Genomic DNA, 19,212 nt, shown 5'->3' with positions numbered 1-19,212 from the left:
TGGCATAGCAGCCAAACTCAAGAAAGCCTGCTGCTTCAGTTTTGACTTACGGAAGACTATTCTCTTTACAGATTTTTGTAGCTCAAGTAGCAGCCCTTCTTTCCAGCCCATCAAAAGCCACATAACCATTCCAACAGCCCATGTGATACCTTCTACTTTGGGGACCTCTCCTGCCAAGCCAAATTCTATACCTGCTGGACTCTCTTCCTCCAAACTCCCTTTGTCAGGGCTGGCTGAAGGTGTGGGGATGACAAGAAATGGAGACCTAGGTGCAATGAAACGTTCTACAGGCCTGTCTAGAGATTTCATGTATCTTTGTGGTGCTACTGGAGAAAATGGAATTGAGCAGTCCTGGTTTCCAGCAGTGGGCCATGAAAGAGAAGAAGAGGTGAGGAAGTTTGATATTCCCAGTATGGAGTCTACCCTTAATCAGTCGGCAATGATGGAGACACTTTATTCAGATCCTCACTACCAAGTCCACTTTCACAACCCAAGAGCTGACACAAACAAGGAGTTATACAAAGTGTTGCCTGAGACCAAGAAGGCACCGGGCAGTGGGGTGGTATGTGAGCGGAATGGACCTCACCCTAATAGCAGTGGAGTGCTCCCTTTGGGACTCCAGCCTGCTCCTGGCTTCTCCAAGCCTCTACCCTCTCAGGTATGGCAGCCGAACCCTGACCCTTGGCACCCCCGTGAGCGATCTTGCGAGCTCAGCACTTGTCGTCAGCATCTGGAGTTGATCCGTTTACAGATGGAACAAATGCAGGTAGGGGCCCTTCTTTCCTTGGATTTGGTGGGTTCTTTGCAGATCTTAGAACTATATAGGTTTTGTCCTATAAGTTTTGGCTCTAAAGAAAACATTTGTAAGAAGGATGTAAGATGTTTATAGATGGGAAATGAAGGCTTGTGAATACCATTGAATGTGGTGGTCGTCTAATTAAACACCTAAATAGGTCCTCCAGAGTAGAGGGTTACAACAGAAGACCCCAAAAGGTGTGACACTAACACTAATTGTGTACTTATGTACCAGTCACTAGGCTAGGTACTTTCACATACAGAATCTTAATTTAATTCTTGTAGCACTTTGATGAGGTAAATGTAGAAATTTACCAGGTTCTTAGAATAAGTAATCTGTCCAGGGTCACAAAGCTGGTAAGTAGCAGAGCTAGGGTTTAAAAACTATCTCTAAACCCCTGTGTTTCTTCCATTATACCAATTTTTGTGTTAAAAAAAAAAAAATGCCTTGTGCTGCTTAAGGAAGGAAAAAAGCAAGACATATTCTCCTTTCCTGGTTGGTGAGGACATCTTAGCTCCTGGTTTGCCTCTCTTGCCAGATAATGAAAGATAAGTGACCTTTTCTTAGAAACTAGAGCCTTTATGAGCAGGGAGTGTCCAGTTGGCAGAAATCTCCCTGGCAGGTTCTTTCCAGTCATGCATCAGAGCTAAAATTATTTCATAAACACTGGGCCTCCTCAGGCTGAGCCAAAGTGAGCCTTGACTAGAGACCCAGCTGGGTACTGCTCAGGTGTTTTCAGGTGCCTGTGGGTCAAGATCAAGCCTCTCTGGGCCTCCTTGTCTTCCAGCTTCAGAATGGAGCCATCTGCCACCATCCCGCTGCATTTGCTCCATCACTGCCCCCATTAGAACCAGCACAGTGGATCAGCATCTTAAACAGTAATGAACACCTTCTGAAGGAAAAGGAGCTCCTCATTGACAAGTAAGAGGTCAAGGGGTGCCCTAGGACCAGTATCTGCTCTCCCAGCCCCCACTGAGGGCACCTAATGAGGTCTCTCCAAGGGTAGCACATCCCTCTCTGTTTGAATCCATGCCTTGCCTCATGGTAGAGCTAGGTTGATAAGCAACCTAGTCCTATATCTGACTAATGGGATGGGCCAATTGTGTATCCTCTGCAGGGACTCTGGGAGTGCCTAAAGTAGGCATCCAGTTCTTTGTAGCTGATCTTTCCTCATTTCCCCCAAGTCAGCTTTCTTATTTGCTCTTCCTCCTTCAGCAAAACAGTATTATCCAGATGCAAGGCCTTTGCTTTACATAGTATGAATTGTACTCATGTTGCAAGTGGGTTAGTGTCAGGACCCTGGACCTCATTCTACTGGCTTTTGCAGGCAGAGGAAACACATCTCTCAGCTGGAGCAGAAAGTACGGGAAAGTGAACTGCAAGTCCACAGTGCCCTTTTGGGCCGCCCTGCCCCCTTTGGGGATGTCTGCTTGCTGAGGCTGCAGGTAAGCATTGGCAGCCAGAATGACATTCTGGTTGTCATAACTCAGTGTCTTCCCTTTGCTTGGTACTGCTAGGTATCCAGGAGATAGAAAAAGGATCAAGTGATATAAGGTGTTCTTGCCCTTAATGGGTAGGCATCCTAATTATAATGCATCCCTTGTTCTGCCTTTGTGGGGGCAGAGAAGGCTCGGGGGTAGAATTAGGTATGCCTTGGTGTCAGGACATACTTGGGAGAAAATGAAGGCAGATCAAGGTACATAGTAAGGTTCTAGAGCTGGGTGATGTTCTGAGAAGTCTTTTTTTTTTTTTTTTAAGATTTTATTTATTTGAGAGAGAGAGAGCACATGAGAGGGGGGAGGGTCAGAGGGAGAAGCAGACTCCCTGCTGAGCAGGGAGCCCGATGCAGGACTCAATCCTGGGACTCCAGGATCATGACCGGAGCCGAAGGCAGTCGCTTAACCAACTGAGCCACCCAGGCTCCCCTGAGAAGTCTTAATCTACCAGCCTTAGCCCAATGGAGGGAGAGGCAGAGGTAATGGGATTTAGAGCCATGCTCATTTTTTTATTTTTCCGTGTCTAGGAGCAACTAAAGGAAGCCATGTTTTCACTGAGGGCAGTGGCTCCTAAAAAAGCCTGCTCTGTTCACTTCTTCTGCAATATGGGCTTTTGAGTGATGGGTATTAGACAGATTATAGTACTGGCTTTGCCACCTAGTGGGCCTGTTAAGACAGTGTTCTATCTTATAGAATCAGAATGTTAGAGTGAGAAAGGCCCTTACGTAAAATCTAGTTCAGTCCTCTAATTTACTGGTGAAAAAATTGAGGCCCAAGAAGGAGGAAGAACTTTTGCCCAAGATCATAGAGAGAATGAGTAGAGGAGAAAATTTGAGTGTGCTTCAGAATCACCTGAAGGGCTTGTTAAAACACAGATTATTGAGCCCCATCCTCAGAGTTTCTGATTTAGTGTGCTGGGAGTTGAGCTCAAGAATTTTTATTTCTGACAAATCCCCAGGTGATGCTGAAGATGTTAGTCCTAGGACCACACTGTGAGAAGCACTGCTTGAAGAAATTCTTAGAGAAGGATGATATTTGACCACAAAGTAGACCGAGGATAAGTAAAGTACATGGGGCCATAAGGGTGAGGAACGGTTATGTATTGAGAATCTTTATGCAGGAATTGCAGCGAGAGAACACTTTCTTACGTGCGCAGTTTGCACAGAAGACAGAAGCCCTGAGCAAAGAAAAGATTGAGCTTGAAAAGAAACTCTCTGCTTCAGAAGTTGAAATCCAGCTCATCAGAGAATCACTCAAAGTGGCGTTGCAGAAGCACTCAGAGGAGGGGAAGAAACAGGAAGAAAGGGTGAGCTAAGGAGTTGGTAGCTTTCTAATTCACAAAGGAGTTGGCAGTCAGCCTTCTCCTGCCGAACCCTAAGCTGTTTCTGGCCCCCGTTCTTGGAACTAGGCGGAACCAATTGGGTGAGATCCTACATTGACTTCTCGTGCAGGACTGGTCTGCTAGAAATGGCACCCCTCCTTTTGCTTCATCTCCACAAAACTGCCACAGACAGAACGTCCCTCACTGCCCCAGGTTGTGATGGGCTTCCAACTGACCTGGGTAGAAAACCAGCCTGGGCAGTCATACCGGATGGTACTGTTGCAAGATGTTTAAACATCTATGGTAAATTTACATCATTCAGCCTGGTTTTTCCTTATTCTACCTAAAAATTAGAAAAGAATTCTGTGTGTGCAGCCAGTTTGGGAATTTTTACATTTTTACCTTAGAATTGCCTTAGGGTAAGATTGGTCATCATAGAAGGAGCTGATTTAAAATCTTTTGCTTCTGTTTCACAGCTTGCTCTAATGCAGATGTTCTTGGGGGACCAGTTAGTAATGTTTAGTTCTGGACCACTTGCATCAAAATCAACCAGAGCAGTGCTTCTTAAACTTTAATGTGCTTAAGAATCACTGGGTCATCTTGTTTAAAATTCAGATCCAGGGGCACCTGGCTGGCTCAGTCTCGGTGGAGCGTGTGACTCTTGATCTCGGGGTTGTGAGTTTGAGCCCCACGTTTGGTGTAGAGATTACTTAACATCTTTTCTTTTTTTCTTAAGTAAAATAAAACACAGATCCAGATTTAATACTTCTGGGGTGGGATGTGCCTGAAATCCTGCATTTTTAACAATCTCCCAGGTGACATTGGCGGCACTAGTATAGCAAGGATTTAGAGGCTTGTTTAAAAAGAAACTTTCAGTCAAAATACATGTATCTCAGTTAAATAATCAAATACCAATATGTTTATAATAAAACTTAGTAGCTCTGTACCCAGCCCCACTCCACAGAGATTTCCATCTTTAACTCTTTTTCTCCTGACATATACCTTTATATTTCTGAGTAGTATTCTTGAGGTTTTTGCTGTTTTTGTTTCATGGGTGCAGCATCTTCTCTCTCTGATGATACTGATTTTATCTTTTGGGATGTCTACATCTACTTACAGTGTTGTTTCTTTCTTTTTTTTTTTTTTTCCAGAATGTTTTGTTTTGTTTCGGTGTCTTTCACGTCAGAGGCTTGGTGATCCTTGAATGAATGGGCACTCATGTTTAAGAATGAAGTATTTAAAAGCTGGATAGAAGCTCTGGGTTCATGGTAATTTCCTGGTGGACTGCATTATAGGATAGTCAGATTTAGACTGTCTTCTCACTTGGGAGCCCTCAAATATTAGTATCTGAATGTCTTATCTCACTCTCCAGAAAAAGAATCAGTCTTCAGCCTGCTGCTTAGTTGGGAGGCTGAGGACAAGAATGCTTTTGGCCTTTAGGACCTCAATATTGAGAAAGAGATTAGGCTTAGAGTCCCACAGTTCTGTAAATAGATTTTTACTTATACTTACTTTCAACCCAGTGCTGCACTCTCTCTGCTGTGACTGATATCCCTGAGTTTGGAATCTCCCTCATCTGATTTCTCCAGAGAATAAATTTCCTCCAGTCTCCTGTTGGGGAAATCTAGGGTAAAAATGGTATCCAGCTAACCTGTATATAGACTTCCAGTGAGTGCCCTATTTTCAGATCTGTGGCTGATACCTGCCTCACACGTACCTGGTACTTCGAGTACAGAGGTACTTGTGCGGTGTGAAGGGCACATTGTTTTCCAAGTTGTCTGTAACTCCCACTGCAGGTTATAACTCTAAGTAATTTATCTCCCGTCTACTTTCATCTTCTGTAAATACATTGAAATCTCTCATACGCTTTTGTCTCTTCCTCTATTAACTTTTTAAAATTAGTACTTTATTTCCTTTCTGTCATTTTAGAAATGCTTTGGAAGGGAGAAGAGATAAACGTCTGTGGGTAATCCACCATTTTTTTAATTCAAAAATTTCCCCAATAAGAGACTGGAGATTTATTCTCTGGAGAAATCAGATGAGGGAGATTCCAGACTCAGAGATATCAGCATTTTCAGTAAGCTTCCCAGCTGAGTCTGAGGCACATTAAAATGTGAGAATCACTGGTTTAGAGCTTGAAAGGGTACAGGTTATACCAGGAGTAAAGCCTTTGGCTGATTTTCAGGTATCCACCCTAAGTACTTTCTTATCTTTGGATTAAATTAGGTCTGTGTTTCCTTTTGACATCAGTAGATCTGCCTTTGTCTCTGCTTTCTCTTGCTTCCTTCAGCATCCTTTTTTCATAAGCCAAAGAAAAAACCATAATAGTGAAGAAAAAGTCTCCATTCAGCAAATCTTGGTTGGTGCCCACTCTGTGCCAAGCATCGTGCTTGGCACATCATACTGGGGCTATGATAATGAGTAAAATGGACACAGCTCCTTCTCTCAAGAAGTTTAGAGTCTCATTAACCCTTCCAGGTGATTGCTTAACTTTAAATCATGTATGGTGTTTAGGGAAGAATGCATTACTTATCTCACCGGGACAGACCAGACCACTATGAATAACAAAGACACTATCATTATTTGGGAAATTCTAAGAGTTTAGAAGTTTTCTCCCAGACCAGGAACCCAGGACAAAAACCAGACAAATTCTTTTTAACAGGCATACCTTGTCTTATTGTGCTTCACTTTATTGTGTTTCTCAGATACTGCATTTTTTACAGATTGAAGGTTTTTGGCAACCCTGCCTCAAACAAGTCTGTTGGTGGCATTTTTCCAACAGCATTTCCTCACTTCATATCTCTGTCATATTTTGGTGATTTTTGCAATATTTCAAACTTTTTGATTATTATTATTATGTCTGTTATAGTGATCTGTGATCAGTGATTAAGACTTATTGAAAGCTCAGATGATGATTAGTATGTTTTAGCTAAAGTTTTTTTTTTTTTCAGATTTATTTATTTTTTAGAGGGAGTTGGGGGAGGGGGAGGGGAGAAGGAGAGAGTCTTAAGCAGACTCCATGTTGAGTGTGGAGCCCAATTCGGGGCTCAGTCTCATGGCCCTGAGATCATAACCTGAGCCTAAGAGTTGGATGCTTAGCCAGCTGTGCCACCCAGGCACCCCAGCAATAAAATACTGTTTTAATTAAGACATGTACATTGTTGGGACTGCCTGGGTGGCTCAGTCAGTTAAGTGCCTGCCTTCAGCTCGGGTCATGATCCCAGGGTCCTGGGATTGAGTCCCGCATTGGGCTCCTTGCTCTGTAGGGAGCCTACTTCTCCCTCTGCCTGCTCTGCCTGCTGCTCCCCCTGCTTGTGCTCTCTCTCTCTCTCTGACAAATAAATAAAATCTTTAAAAAAAAAAAAAGACATGTACATTGTTTTTAAATATAATGCTATCACACACTTAATAGACTACAGTATAGTGTAAACATAACTTTTACATGCACTGGGACACCAGAAAATTCATTTGACCTGCTTTATTGTGATAACTCGCTTTATTGCAGTGGTCTGGAACCAAACCTGCAGTGTCGCCCAGGTATGCCTGTATATAGAAGTGCTACCAGTTTTTAAAAACTGCCCAAGGAGCCCTTCTTCCCTACCCTTGATTGGAAAATTCAGGTGTGTTAACTCTGCAGTTTATGCCCTAATCTTAAATGGCAAAATTTGATCACCTCCCTACCTTCATTGCAATAGAACAACATTTACAGCCCTAAGGGCAGAGACAATGGTCACTTCGGAAAAAATGTGATGTTCAACGTCCTAGAGGAGTCAGTGGAGACAGATTTTTGACACTTCTTTCCCTAGGTAAAGGGTCGTGATAAGCATATCAATAATTTGAAAAAGAAATGTCAGAAGGAATCAGAACAGAACCGGGAGAAGCAGCAGCGTATTGAGACCTTGGAGCGCTACTTGGCTGACCTGCCCACCCTGGAAGACCATCAGAAGCAGAGCCAGCAGGTAGCAGCAATGTCTGGGCGTACCTGGGGCAAGCAAGAGAGTAGCCAAGCAGGGGCACTTTCTCGGTCTCTGCTATAAGCAGTTACACTGTGGTTTCCCGAAAGGAAAAACCCAAAGGAGTCATGTCCAGACTCACATCTGTCAACTTTGCAACTGGACTGCAAAGTTTTTGAGATACTCAGTCTTCCTTGGCTTGTTGACCTAAGCATGGGATCCTGTCTCTCAGCTTAAGGATTCTGAGTTGAAGAGTACAGAGCTGCAGGAGAGAGTGACTGAGCTGGAGAGTTTGCTGGAGGAGACCCAGGCAGCCTGCAGAGAGAAGGAAGTTCAACTGGAAAGCCTGAGACAGAAAGGAGCAGAATTCTCCACTAGACATAGGTAAATACCCCAGTGTTATTGAGGAAAGGAGTAGAGAGCTAAGTGTGCCCCACTCACTACCTGTGTGACTTTGGGCAAATCACTTTACTTTTCTGAGCTTCGTTTCTTTGGGATGTGAGTAATAGGAAAGCTGCTTATGGGTAAGGAATAGGTCTTTGAGATGGGGAGTGGAGGGTGTAGTGTTGCAGTGGGGGCTTGTTATTGTATCCTTTGGAAGGTCCAACTCAGTGCCTGGCATGATAATACTGGATAATAATCCCTGAGTATGTATGTGTTGAATGAAGGGAGCCACTTTATAAACTGGGAAATTAGTTATCTGTATATTTGCAAAAGCATATCCTGGTGTTAGGGACTGGGGAGGAAGGGGGTTATCTACATTTTGAACCTTGTAAGCTGAAGGCTACCAGGAACATCTATTTCTCTTCAGCCCTAGGAATTGTTCTGTCGATGGTCACAACAGGTTCTAAGAACAAAGCAGGATGCCATAATGTGCTCTCAGAGTGTCTTGAGAACCTCTTCCATATTAATTGCAGTTTCTGAAAATGTGATGGCTGTGTTTCAACAGCCTCTTGAACCAAATCCAGTTTCTAATGGGATGGATTGGATTTCTCATCCCATATTCAACCACAGTGACCCTGTTGTTTATCTCAGCAGATGAACCATGATGAAAGTGATTGTGGGGATCCATTGGAGGAGACCAGTGGTTGGAGTCAGAAGAGAGGTTGGAGTCAAAGTTGACTCTGCCCCAGACTTTGTGTGCCAAGAAAAAAGTTTTTTTTTGTATTTTCCAATATTTCTGCAGTATACATGTATGACTTTTCTAATCTGAATACCTGTGATGAATGTTTATTTTTAAATATCAAAACAAATATAAAAGAGCTTTGGGCAGGTAGAAAATTGGTGGCACATTAGATAGATGCTGGCCTCTAGGGAAGGGAACTAACACTAGGCAGCCTGTGTGTGGCACACCCTATGTTACAAAAGACCTAACATTATCCCCAGCTACGGCGTGGAAGCGCCTGAAGTGTCTTACCCCCAAATATACAGTAAATACTAGAATCAGGAGTCAAAGCCACATCTGTCTGACTTCAAAATTCTTGAAGAGGCCGCTGTTTTTCAGCCTGCAAGATAAGCAGTGTGTGGAGGAGGCCAGTGGAGAAGATCCAGCCCAACAGGGAGAAGGTCCAAAAGTGGAAATGGAGTCCTGGCAGAAAGAATGTGATTCCCTCCGAAAGGTGACTGAGAGTGTCCAGGCTGTAATAGAGGGCAGGCTGAGAGGAAAGAAAAGATTGTGTACTGAGAAGGAACCATGAATTTCTGGCCCTAGGCCACCTCAGATCTGTTACCCAGAGCTTTCCTCCCTTTTCTGAGAAGTCACCCCTGCATAATGTTTGCATTTTAGATATTTATCCTTATGACAGGCAAGCAGAGTTAGGGGAGGATATGCTTCTGAACATCCAAACTAGATGCTCCAAAATGGTGCACTGAAGCTTGGTGCACTTCATTCATGGCTTAGGCCCCATACAGACCTCTTATGTTGGGCAGAGTTCTAACCAGTGGGGTGGCCCTAATTCAGTAGAGAAGAAAGTCTCCAAACCTGTTGGTGAGACTGAGGGCAAGTCAGCAAAACAGAAGACCCAGAAGTGGTTCAGAGAATACCTGAGGTCTCAAAGGACAGGAAACTGGGCCTGTTCAGGTTCTCTCCTTAGACAGTCAGTGTGACCAAACTATAAATCATAGCATCCACCACAGCCCTGGGTAGGATAGACTTCATTAAATTGAATTTTTAGTCATGTCCTTTACTAAAGAACCAAAATGTGAACTGGTTATGTATAAAGTTTATTCCACTGGCCCACAGTCATCAGGGTGGGTTCCCCCAGTAGTGGTCATAGGTCCACACTACATTCCTGTTTAAACCTCTTTGTGAGTAGAATACAGAAGTGTGAAGCTAGTTAGGTAGGATAGGGAGTCTGGATTATATTTCTGTAAGTAGAGCCAATTGTTTTCACCCTGGTTTCACTGTTGATTGGCTATAGCCAGTGGGTCTAATAGCCAGACCACAGATCCTTGTGTAGCTTCTTGCCCTCTGACCTCACTGTCAGCCTGTGCTTATAGCCTTCCTTGATAACTTTGCCTTTCAGATTGTGGAGAAGCAACAGCAGAAGATGGATCAGCTGCGTTTACAAGTACAGGTGAGCTGGTGTCCTTGTGATATGGTAGGCAGGACTTGATGGAATCTCTAGAATTCAGCCAACTCTATTCTGTGTCATACAGTTTGTTCAGTTGTTGGGAGTATAGCAAGAATGAGACCCAATCAATGCTTTTAGCCTACAATCTTATTGGGAAGGGGTTTCAGCACAGTATTGTGAGAGCAATGTCCATGTTACTTTGGGGGAGCATAGAAGAGTCAGTGAGAGCAGGGGAGGTTAAGGAAGGGTTTCTGGAGATCATGAGCCTGGAAGGAGGAGGAAGAGTTAGCCAGGCAAAGAGCTGGATAGGTTGCTTTTGAATTCCAGATAGAAGGAATAGCACTGGTAGGAACATGGAGGCATGAAACAGCAGAGTTTGCACACACAGCTGCAAGCAGTCTGATATTGTCGAAGTAAGGTGGTGTGTAGAAACTGGGCTAACTCCAACTAAGTTTGCTTTTATTCTTTTGATAGGTGATGGGAATCTACTATAAAGATTTATTTTGGAGAGAGAGCACTCGCAAGCAGGGGGAGGGGCAGAGGGAGAGGGGAGAGAGAATCTCAAGCGGACTTCCCGCTGAGTGTGGAGCCTGATGTGGGGCTCAATCCCAGGACCCTGAGATCAATGCCCTGAGCTGAAATCAAGAGCCAGATGCTTAACTGACTGAGCTACCCAGGCGCCCCATGGGAATCTACTATAGAATTTAATTTGGGAGTGATGTGGTTAGATTTGCAACTCAGGCTTGAGTGTGGAAAGAAGAGTGGCATTTGGAGAGAGGCAAGGCTGGAGGCTGGTGGACTACTGCAGAAATCCTGTGAGAGATGATGAAGGAGCCTGGCATAAGGCAGCATAGCAAGGAGGAGATGTGAGGGCACAGATTTAAGTGAATTTTAGGAGGTAAAATTGAGAGGAATCAGTGACTGACAAGATGTAGGGAGTTAAAGAATAAGGAAAAATTAAAGACTCCTGGTTTCTATTTTGGGCCAGAGTGTGTGTGTGTGTGTGGGGTGGGTTTCCTTAATTGGGTTCTCCAAGAAATCCTAAGCAAAACAGGTTCACTCAGGTTCTCTTTGGACTCCAAAAGAGTTTTCACACCAAAACAAGTGAAATGCACTCACTCTGAGAACAGCTCAAAGCTGCAATTCTGCCTTTGCCATATCATGTGGGTCAGGCTGTGTCTGTCTAGTTCCCCTATTTCAAGTCCTGTAAGGATAGTCAAGCCTAGTGAGTGTTTATACCCATTTAAAATCCCAGATTCTTGGTAGAGTTTTTAATGGATCTCAGATACATTTCCTGGAACCCACATGTTCCACAAAGGTTGAAAAAGCCCAACATTTAAGTGGTACATTTACCCATGATGAAACTCCTCAGGCAAATTAAAGTATCAGGTGAATTTGCTGGAATCGGGTAGATTCACAGTGGTCGCCTAGGGTATTTCATGGTGATGAGATGTTCTCTTTTGGAAGTTACATTTTTTAATTAATACAAAATGGAAAATTCAGAAAATTTTTAAATACTTGATTCAAATAAGTTTCAAATTTGGGGGAAGGGATTGGAATGAATAGGGTGAGAGGCAAAAAATAGCAAACATAAATACCTCCCTCTCCCTGACCGTCCCTACACACACACACACACACACACACACACACACACACACACACACACACACACACACACTTTTTTCCCCTCCCCTACACACACACACACACACACACACACACAGACGCTTTTTTTCCTTCCCTCCCTCCTAACTAGATTAGGTGCCTGTGGGAGCGCTATCCTACCTTTTATCTCTGTCAGAAGCATTTAATATACAGTGTTCTCAAGGGCTTTGGCTGTGAGCTCCTCAAAGACAGGTATTGTTCGGTATTGTCAGTATCCTCAGTGTGTGTCACAGTAAGTGCTCAATAAATACTGAACTCAACTGATTGGACATTCCCTGCCCTCAAGAAAGTTAATGGAGGGCGCCTGGGTGGCTCAGTTGGTTAAGCGACTGCCTTCGGCTCAGGTCATGATCCTGGAGTCCCGGGATCGAGTCCCGCATCCGGCTCCTTGCTCAGCGAGGAGTCTGCTTCTCCCTCTGACCCTCCCCCCCTCATGCTCTCTCTCTCTCTCATTCTCTCTCTCTCAAATAAATAAATAAAATCTTTAAAAAAAAAAAAAAAAAAGGAAAGTTAATGGAGGGGGGAGTCATATGCACAGCCAACAAATGTATTCATGAACCGTGACGGAAGTGTGAGTAGCAGGGCGAGAGTACGATTAATAGGATCTGATTTGCGGATTGAGGAAGGCTCAGGTGGGCCTTGAAGGATTCCCAGGGGACAGGCAGAGCCGAAGAGTAGCCTGAGCACAGGCGAAGGGGGGTACGCAACAGCACTGGAGTTGGGGCCTTTGGGAATGAGGACTGTTCAGTCATTTGGTGAGGCTGGAGTGGAGACTGTGTGGAAGATAAGAGATACGGCTAGAAAAGTAGATAAGGGCCAAACTGGCCTGAAATGCCCTGCCGAGAAGCTGGCCTCTAGTGGGTACATGGTCAGTGACTTATAGGAGCGTTTCAAAGGGAAGTAGCAGATCAGGGCTGTCCTAAGGTAATCTCTTAGCAGTGTGTGGTGGGGTGGGGCTTTACTATGTAGTCCAGGCCAGAGGTGATGCGGTCTGAACCAGATTTGTTACTCATGCGTAATCATACCCTTCAGAGCCTAGAGCAAGAAGTGGCTCAGGAAGAAGGAACAAGCCAGGCCCTGAAAGAGGAGGCCCAGCGGAGGGAGACAGCTCTGCAGCAGCTGCGTACAGCCGTGAAGGAGGTGAGCGGCATTAGCTGGGCTTCTCGGTACTGCCTCCACAAACCTGATTGTTCTGTGAACCCTCCCCATCCCTACTGCCACAAGAGCCCTCATGTTTGAGAGATCCCTGCTGAGCTTTTTTGGCAGAAGAATGGGAAGGGACATTGCACCATCCTTTTTATTAAAGGTCCTAAGCCCATCTTAGAGTGGCCATAATTACCCAGGAATGCTTTTTGGATGTGAGAAGTCAGTCTCTCCCTTTGTCTTCCTGTAGCCACAGGTTTGTGGGGCTGGGGAAGGGTTCAAGAAGACTGAGAGCTTGGTGGTCCTCATGTAATAAACAGAGCTGTCAGCAAGGGGTGACCAAGTTCACTGACCTAGGAAGGAGTCTCTCAGAGCTGGGATTGTCACATGGCCCAGTGTGGGTGAAGGGCAGGGACTGGAGAAGCAACTGTATTCAGTGTCTTTAAATTGGAATTGAGGTAGGAAGGGGAGAATGGGTTGAGCTGTTCAGGGAGAGGGAAGGGAGGGAAGGAGACACAGACATACCTGAGTAGCCGGTCTTTGTAGGAGAAGCCTGACACCACTGAGGTGAAGGTGTGAAGAGACAGGCAGGACACATTCTAGCACTGTGTTCTCCAGGTTCCTAGTTCTCCAGCCCCCGACTCAGTGGCCGGCTGCTAGCTGTATTGTGCACTGTCTTTCTTGCCCCCTTTATTCCTCTGACACACACTGATCAGGCTGGCTCGTGGCCACTTTTGTCAGGGTGGCAGGGAGAGATTGAAACCAGTATCTCCTCAGATTTCACAGTTCACGTTAAGCCTTCTCTAATAGCCTCGTTAACAGAGTTGGCCGAGGGACTGGCTTCAGATAGAGTTCCGAGGGGCGGGAGTATTATCTCTGGTTCCTGAACAGAAACCTGCAGGCTGATGACTCAGAGTCTACTGGGGAGTGGCTTCCTCTCCAGTGCTGGAACCCTACGAGCCCCATCTACCTGCAGGAGAATTTAGGCCCAATATTGAGAGTGGGGGGAGTACTAAGCCTGGTGGTAGGGATTGCGGGGGGGTGGGGGTGGGGGTGTATCACCTGTGACTCATATATAACCACACACAGGTACAGACATTCTGCCCTTCCCTGGGCCTGGGTTAATGTGTTTGCCCATCTGTCTGCTCAGCTTTCAGTGCAGAACCAGGACCTGATTGAGAAGAATCTGACACTCCAGGAACACCTGCGCCAGGCCCAACCAGGGTCCCCATCTTCACCAGACACAGCCCAGCTGGCATTTGAGCTGCACCAGGAGTTGGCCAGTTGCCTTCAAGATCTGCAGGCTGTCTGTAGCATCGTGACCCAGAGGGCCCAGGGCCATGACCCCAATCTCTCCCTGCTCCTGGGCATTCACTGTGAGTTCTCAGGCCAGTCTGGGACCCAGGAGAGAGTGGTTCTCATTCTCTTGTCACCCCACCCAGCTTTCCCATCCTTACGGTAGTGTGTGAACAAGGCTTTGTAGGCCTGGTCACTGCCCCCTGGGAGTTTATGTGTTTAGCAAAGTAGACAGTAAATCTGCTTTGGAAACAGGCATCCTTATGGGTACCTGAATGCAGGACGAACAGAAAATGGTCCTGAGGCAGCAAGTTTTCAGCTCAGGTCTTGATCTCAGTCAGGGTCGTGCATTCAAGCTCTGCATTGGGCTCCGTGCTGGGCATGTAGCCTACTTAAACAAAGCAACGTGCTATGTCCCCAGATCATGGGCCTTAAAGAGCTTACTTATCCATCCTGCCCCCTCCACATGAAAGCATCTCCTAACTGACTCACTAACATTTTCTCAAAATGCTCTCCTACTCAGCTGCACAGCACCCGGGGACTCAGCTGGATTTGCAGAAGCCGGATGTAATCAAGAGGAAACTAGAAGAGGTTCAACAGCTGCGCCGTGACATCGAGGACTTAAGGACCACCATGTCAGACAGATATGCCCAGGATATGGGAGAAAACTGTGTCACACAGTGAGGAATGCTTCCCTGTTCCCCCAGGGAAGATCTGCTCTGCTGAGTGCCCAGTCTGGCAGGTCCTGCCCTGACAATCTCTTGCCTCCTGTCTGCTGCTATTCCCAGACAGAAGGGGTGGAAGGGGTTAAGAACCTGCATCTGGGGCCAAGGGCTGATTAAGGAACTGTGCCTGCCCTGTCCCACACTGGCTTTGCCTTGTTGGATTGCATTTGTCCTGTCATCCTGATTTACCCTTTGAGGGTGAGTTACTAATTAACTTCTGCAGGTTGACTGATAAGTCCTCACAGACCTTTCCAGCCCCAGGCTGATGTCAGAGGTAAACAGGCTGCTCAATTCCCTTTTCCATCCTCTTGGTTGGATCCACATTCATTCCCACTCCATACCTTGGTCCTGCTGATGCCCAGAGTTCAGTAGAAGGCCTGGAAAGGCTGAGTACCAGACACGATAGCCATGTGAGAATTCTCAGGCCAAGAGGCCAGCCTGCCTGGGATCTGAGCTTTCTTGGGTATTCTTAGGCCTGGTCCCACTGCTGCTTCCTCAGGGCTCTTGTTCTCACAGACGCCTCAGGGTGATCTGTTTATTAGCCAAGTACCCACTAGAATTGGCCTAAGGATTATATCCAAGCCTGCCCCATCTGTGCTGTCATGCCATTTTACAGGATGGCCCACTCTCCAGCTGCCCTGTCTCTCGGGGCCCTGGCCACATGATTAGCACAGCTCCGTTCTCTTTTCTTCTCAGGCCAGTCAGGTAGCCCCCTTGTAAACTTTTCTTTATGGTTCTGGATTTGGGCAGGATTTTCCCCGAGAATACCACAGGGCAACTGCCAGGCTGCTCACCACCTCCTCCTGGGGCTAAGGGATGGCATCCAGCCCTGACTTGTGCCTCTCTTTTGTTTGGGGGCAGGTCCTTTCCCTTTCTTGCTCTGGGGCTTCTTGAGAGTTCAGAGTACCCAGTATAGTTTGGCTCTAAGGTATAGCTTTCCTTATTTGCTGGGTTTTGTTTGGGGCCTTTGGACCCTATGCTTTCTGGTTTCTCTTGCCTCCTCATTTAGGGAGCATCTCAAACACAATTGTTTGGTTGTTGGGCTGGCCCCAGGCCTCCGCTAGATCTGGAGCGAGGCCAAGCCAGGGCCTTGTAAGGGTATGCAGGAGCACTGAGCAGTTCAGGAGCCAGCCACTATGAGTTTGTTGGTAAGTTTTGAGCCGTCAGAGAAGTATCCTGAACCTCTCTTGGGTCTGAATGAGACTCCTTAAGTGTTTCTACAATTTTGTGTCTTTTTGAGTGATGTATCCCTTCCATTCAGAACAGCCCCACCCAGCCATCCCCTCAGCCTCTGGGCTCCTTCCTGCCTCCTAAAAGCAGAGCTGCCTGGTTGGTCTCCACCCTGTGTTGGGAGCCCAGCCACCATGCTCATGGGTATTTTTCCTCAAAGTTTATAAGCAGTTATTTATATGAATCCTTGTTATGTCAACTGGTTTGTATTGCCTATTTTGATTACAAAATAAAATATTTAACAAACGCCTCAGTTTTCCATCACCATCATCACCATCCCTTACTCCACCCCTCATTTTGGCTTGTTGGAGCCAAAGCCTGGGTGTTTAGCCAAGTTCCCCAGATGGCAGCAAGGAGGGACCTTTGGCAGGTCCAGCCTCACGTCTGTATTTCTACCACTTCCGCTCCTCTGTTCTCTGTGGGGACAAATACCTCTTCCCACACCGCTTTCTATTGGGTGAAGCGGCCCTGAGTCATTGAGCAAGTCTCACTGGAAAGAGTTTCAGTAATCCTCTGAGAGGAAGTAGCTGCCGCTAGGTTGCTGTGAGGAAGTGGCTTCCCAGGAGCCAAGCAGGGCACTGTTTGCCTTAGGGAGCTGGGGTTCTCTTCCTGGGCTGCTATTGGACCCTGGACCTGGGGAGGACTTGTGAGGGGAATCATGTCCAACCCCAGACACAGCCACGCCTCCAAATTTGGGCTGGTTTTAAGAGTCCACTCCCTCTGAACCCCCAAAATTTTGGGGGGAGCAGGAGCAGCTTTAGAATGCCATCTGGGATTGAGGTTGAGCTAGGGCCACCCTAAGACCATCTGTGGATCTTTAACAAGGGTGGGCCAGGCTCTGCCTGCACCCTTCTAGAGCTAGCAGCCTCTTACCTTGGTCTCCATCTGGTGCCTTGAGGGTGTGGCCCTGTCTCTGGCCACCACCCTTCCTTGTCTCAACCTGCCTGAGTGGAGAGGAACTTCTGGGGAAATCCAGCAGGGGCTGTCCCTGCTTTGGTGTGCCAAGGGGTTAGCCAGGTGTGAGGGTCACCTGGGGGGCCGTAGGAAGGGGTCCCTTGGAGTGAGGTTCCCTAGCCAACGAACTGTAGGTTTCAAACAGCCCAAGCCTTCAAAGCTCTGAGCTGCGCTGCGCTGTCGTGGCAGCAGGGGTGGGTAGCTGGGTGCAGCAAACCCCGGGGGAGGCTGAGGAGGCGGCCTTTCCACACCGTCACCCCTGCTCTCCCTGGCCTTTCCGGCCACCCAGGCCCCTCCCCAGCCTCATACTGAGCCCCAGATCTGGGAAGGGCCGAAGGGGGCGGCCTCGCGCGACGCTGGGGTCCTCGGCGCGCGCGGCCTCTGCGGGGGGAGGGGCGGGGGCCAGCGGTGCGCAGGGCGGGGTCGCGCAGGCTCCGCCCCGGCCGCACGCCTGCCCGCACCGCCCATTGGTCCCGAGACTGGTGACTCGCGGGCTGAGCAGGAAGGAAACCGCTCCCGAGCGCGGCGGCGGCGTCTCCAGGCCGTGCAGCTGCCGCTACAGCCGTCCGTCCGCCTGTCGGCTCGCCAGTCCAGCCACAGCATGAGCGGCCTGCGCGTCTACAGCACGTCGGTCACCGGCTCCCGTGAAGTGAGTGCACGCCCGGGCCGCGCTGGGGTCGGGGGAGAGCGCGGGCGGCGGTGTCTGGGCGCTACGGCCCGGCGCCCGAGACCCACCCCCACCACCCCAAGGGCGGGGGCGGGACGGCGGGGGGAAGGGCGACGAGATGCGGGGCTCGGCCTCCCGGGTCGGGTCCCAAGGTGGGCTCCGCGGCTCAAACCCCTCCTTTGGGCATCCTGGATCCTTCGCAGCCCCAGCACAAGCTGCCCACGCCCATCCCGTCGCTCAGACACGCACTCTCTGCAACCCCACTACCACTCCGAGCCGGTCCTGATCGTGCCCTTCCTCCCCTCCACTTTGTGTGTACCTGGGCGGGGGTGGCCCCTTACCAGCCTCCACCCAAGCCTGCCCTGCCTTCCCCTCGCTGAGCTCCTGGTTCTCCCCCCACCCCCAAACTTTATCCCACTTCCCTTCTTCGTTCTGACTCCCCTCCGCATGGTGGTCCCTCTCATCCTGCACCACCGCAAGCCTGACTCATTCTCCTAACTCCCTAATGGCCAGAACGCTGGCCCAGGGTGTGGAGGAGGACAAAAACCACTGGCCACAGTCCCTTTCTGCCCAGGGTTCCCCCATGAATCCTCCAGCCTGCTCACTAACCCCTGCCCGCCCTCTACCCCCAGATCAAGTCCCAGCAGAGCGAGGTGACCCGCATCCTGGATGGGAAGCGCATCCAGTACCAGCTAGTGGACATCTCCCAGGACAACGCCCTGCGGGATGAGATGCGAACCTTGGCGGGCAACCCCAAGGCCACCCCACCCCAGATTGTCAACGGGGACCAGTACTGTGGGGTATGGGCCCAGGGGGTTGGGAGTGGGGAAGTGTAGGAGGACTTCTCCTGCGTCAGAGGTCAGAGTCAGACCTGAGACAAAACACCAGCACTCAGGTGACCATCTCTCCCCTCCCCTCCCCTCCCCTAGGACTATGAGCTCTTCGTGGAGGCTGTGGAACAAAACACGCTGCAGGAGTTCCTGAAGCTGGCTTGAGCCCACTGGACTCCGCCACCACGTTCCCCCCAGCCGCCGCCCGGCCAGGAAGGACCTTAGGACCAACTCCCTGTTATTCCTAACCTGACCTTGGAATCGCTCCCCCCGCAACCCAAGCCCCTTCTCCCCTCTCCTCTGTTCAAAGGCAACATTCCTTACCCACTAGTTTCAGAAATTGTCTTAAGCAACAGCCCAGGTGCGGGCTGTCCTCAGCCAGGCCCTGAGGCTGCCACCCTGCCTGGCACTGGCTGATGGGTGCCTTTGTTGGTTCCATTAGCCAGGGCTCTGCCAAAGGCCCCGCATTCCCCGTCCTGGGAGCACCCTAGAGACAATTAAATGTCCCATTCCATTGATGCCGTGTCTGTTTGATATGACCTGGGCCTGGGCCCTTGCTTGTG

The 19,212-nt window shown here is 48.2% G+C and overlaps 2 protein-coding genes across 5 annotated transcripts in view; both read left to right on the top strand.

Moving 5' to 3' along the window:
- CEP85 (centrosomal protein 85) overlaps positions 1-17,470 on the top strand; it is a 33,576-nt gene extending 16,106 nt beyond the window's left edge. For 2 of the 4 annotated variants that reach the window (XM_032390736.1, XM_032390719.1), the window contains 11 exons: positions 72-766; positions 1,584-1,717; positions 2,124-2,241; positions 3,413-3,598; positions 7,420-7,572; positions 7,799-7,950; positions 9,071-9,185; positions 10,092-10,142; positions 12,837-12,944; positions 14,098-14,323; positions 14,767-17,470. In XM_032390736.1, coding sequence (XP_032246627.1) covers positions 72-766; positions 1,584-1,717; positions 2,124-2,241; positions 3,413-3,598; positions 7,420-7,572; positions 7,799-7,950; positions 9,071-9,185; positions 10,092-10,142; positions 12,837-12,944; positions 14,098-14,323; positions 14,767-14,927 — 2,099 coding nt within the window. In that variant the 3' untranslated portion in view covers positions 14,928-17,470. The remainder of the gene's footprint in view (positions 1-71; positions 767-1,583; positions 1,718-2,123; positions 2,242-3,412; positions 3,599-7,419; positions 7,573-7,798; positions 7,951-9,070; positions 9,186-10,091; positions 10,143-12,836; positions 12,945-14,097; positions 14,324-14,766) is intronic. The other 2 variants (XM_032390729.1, XM_032390743.1) reach the window with 2 other exon arrangements.
- A 145-nt stretch (positions 17,471-17,615) lies between these two features.
- On the top strand, positions 17,616-19,167 carry SH3BGRL3 (SH3 domain binding glutamate rich protein like 3). Its single transcript, XM_032390705.1, has 3 exons — positions 17,616-17,801; positions 18,452-18,619; positions 18,749-19,167. Exons 1-3 carry the CDS (start codon positions 17,754-17,756, stop codon positions 18,812-18,814), a joined length of 282 nt encoding a protein of 93 aa, XP_032246596.1. The 5' UTR covers positions 17,616-17,753; the 3' UTR covers positions 18,815-19,167.
- Positions 19,168-19,212: the final 45 nt, after the last annotated feature.

The sequence above is a fragment of the Phoca vitulina genome, unplaced genomic scaffold (genome assembly GCF_004348235.1).
Source record: "Phoca vitulina isolate PV1807 unplaced genomic scaffold, GSC_HSeal_1.0 scaffold2, whole genome shotgun sequence".
Taxonomy (NCBI): domain Eukaryota; kingdom Metazoa; phylum Chordata; class Mammalia; order Carnivora; family Phocidae; genus Phoca; species Phoca vitulina.
The sequence above is the reverse complement of the archived record's forward strand: the minus strand, read 5'-3'. Positions and strand labels throughout refer to the sequence as shown.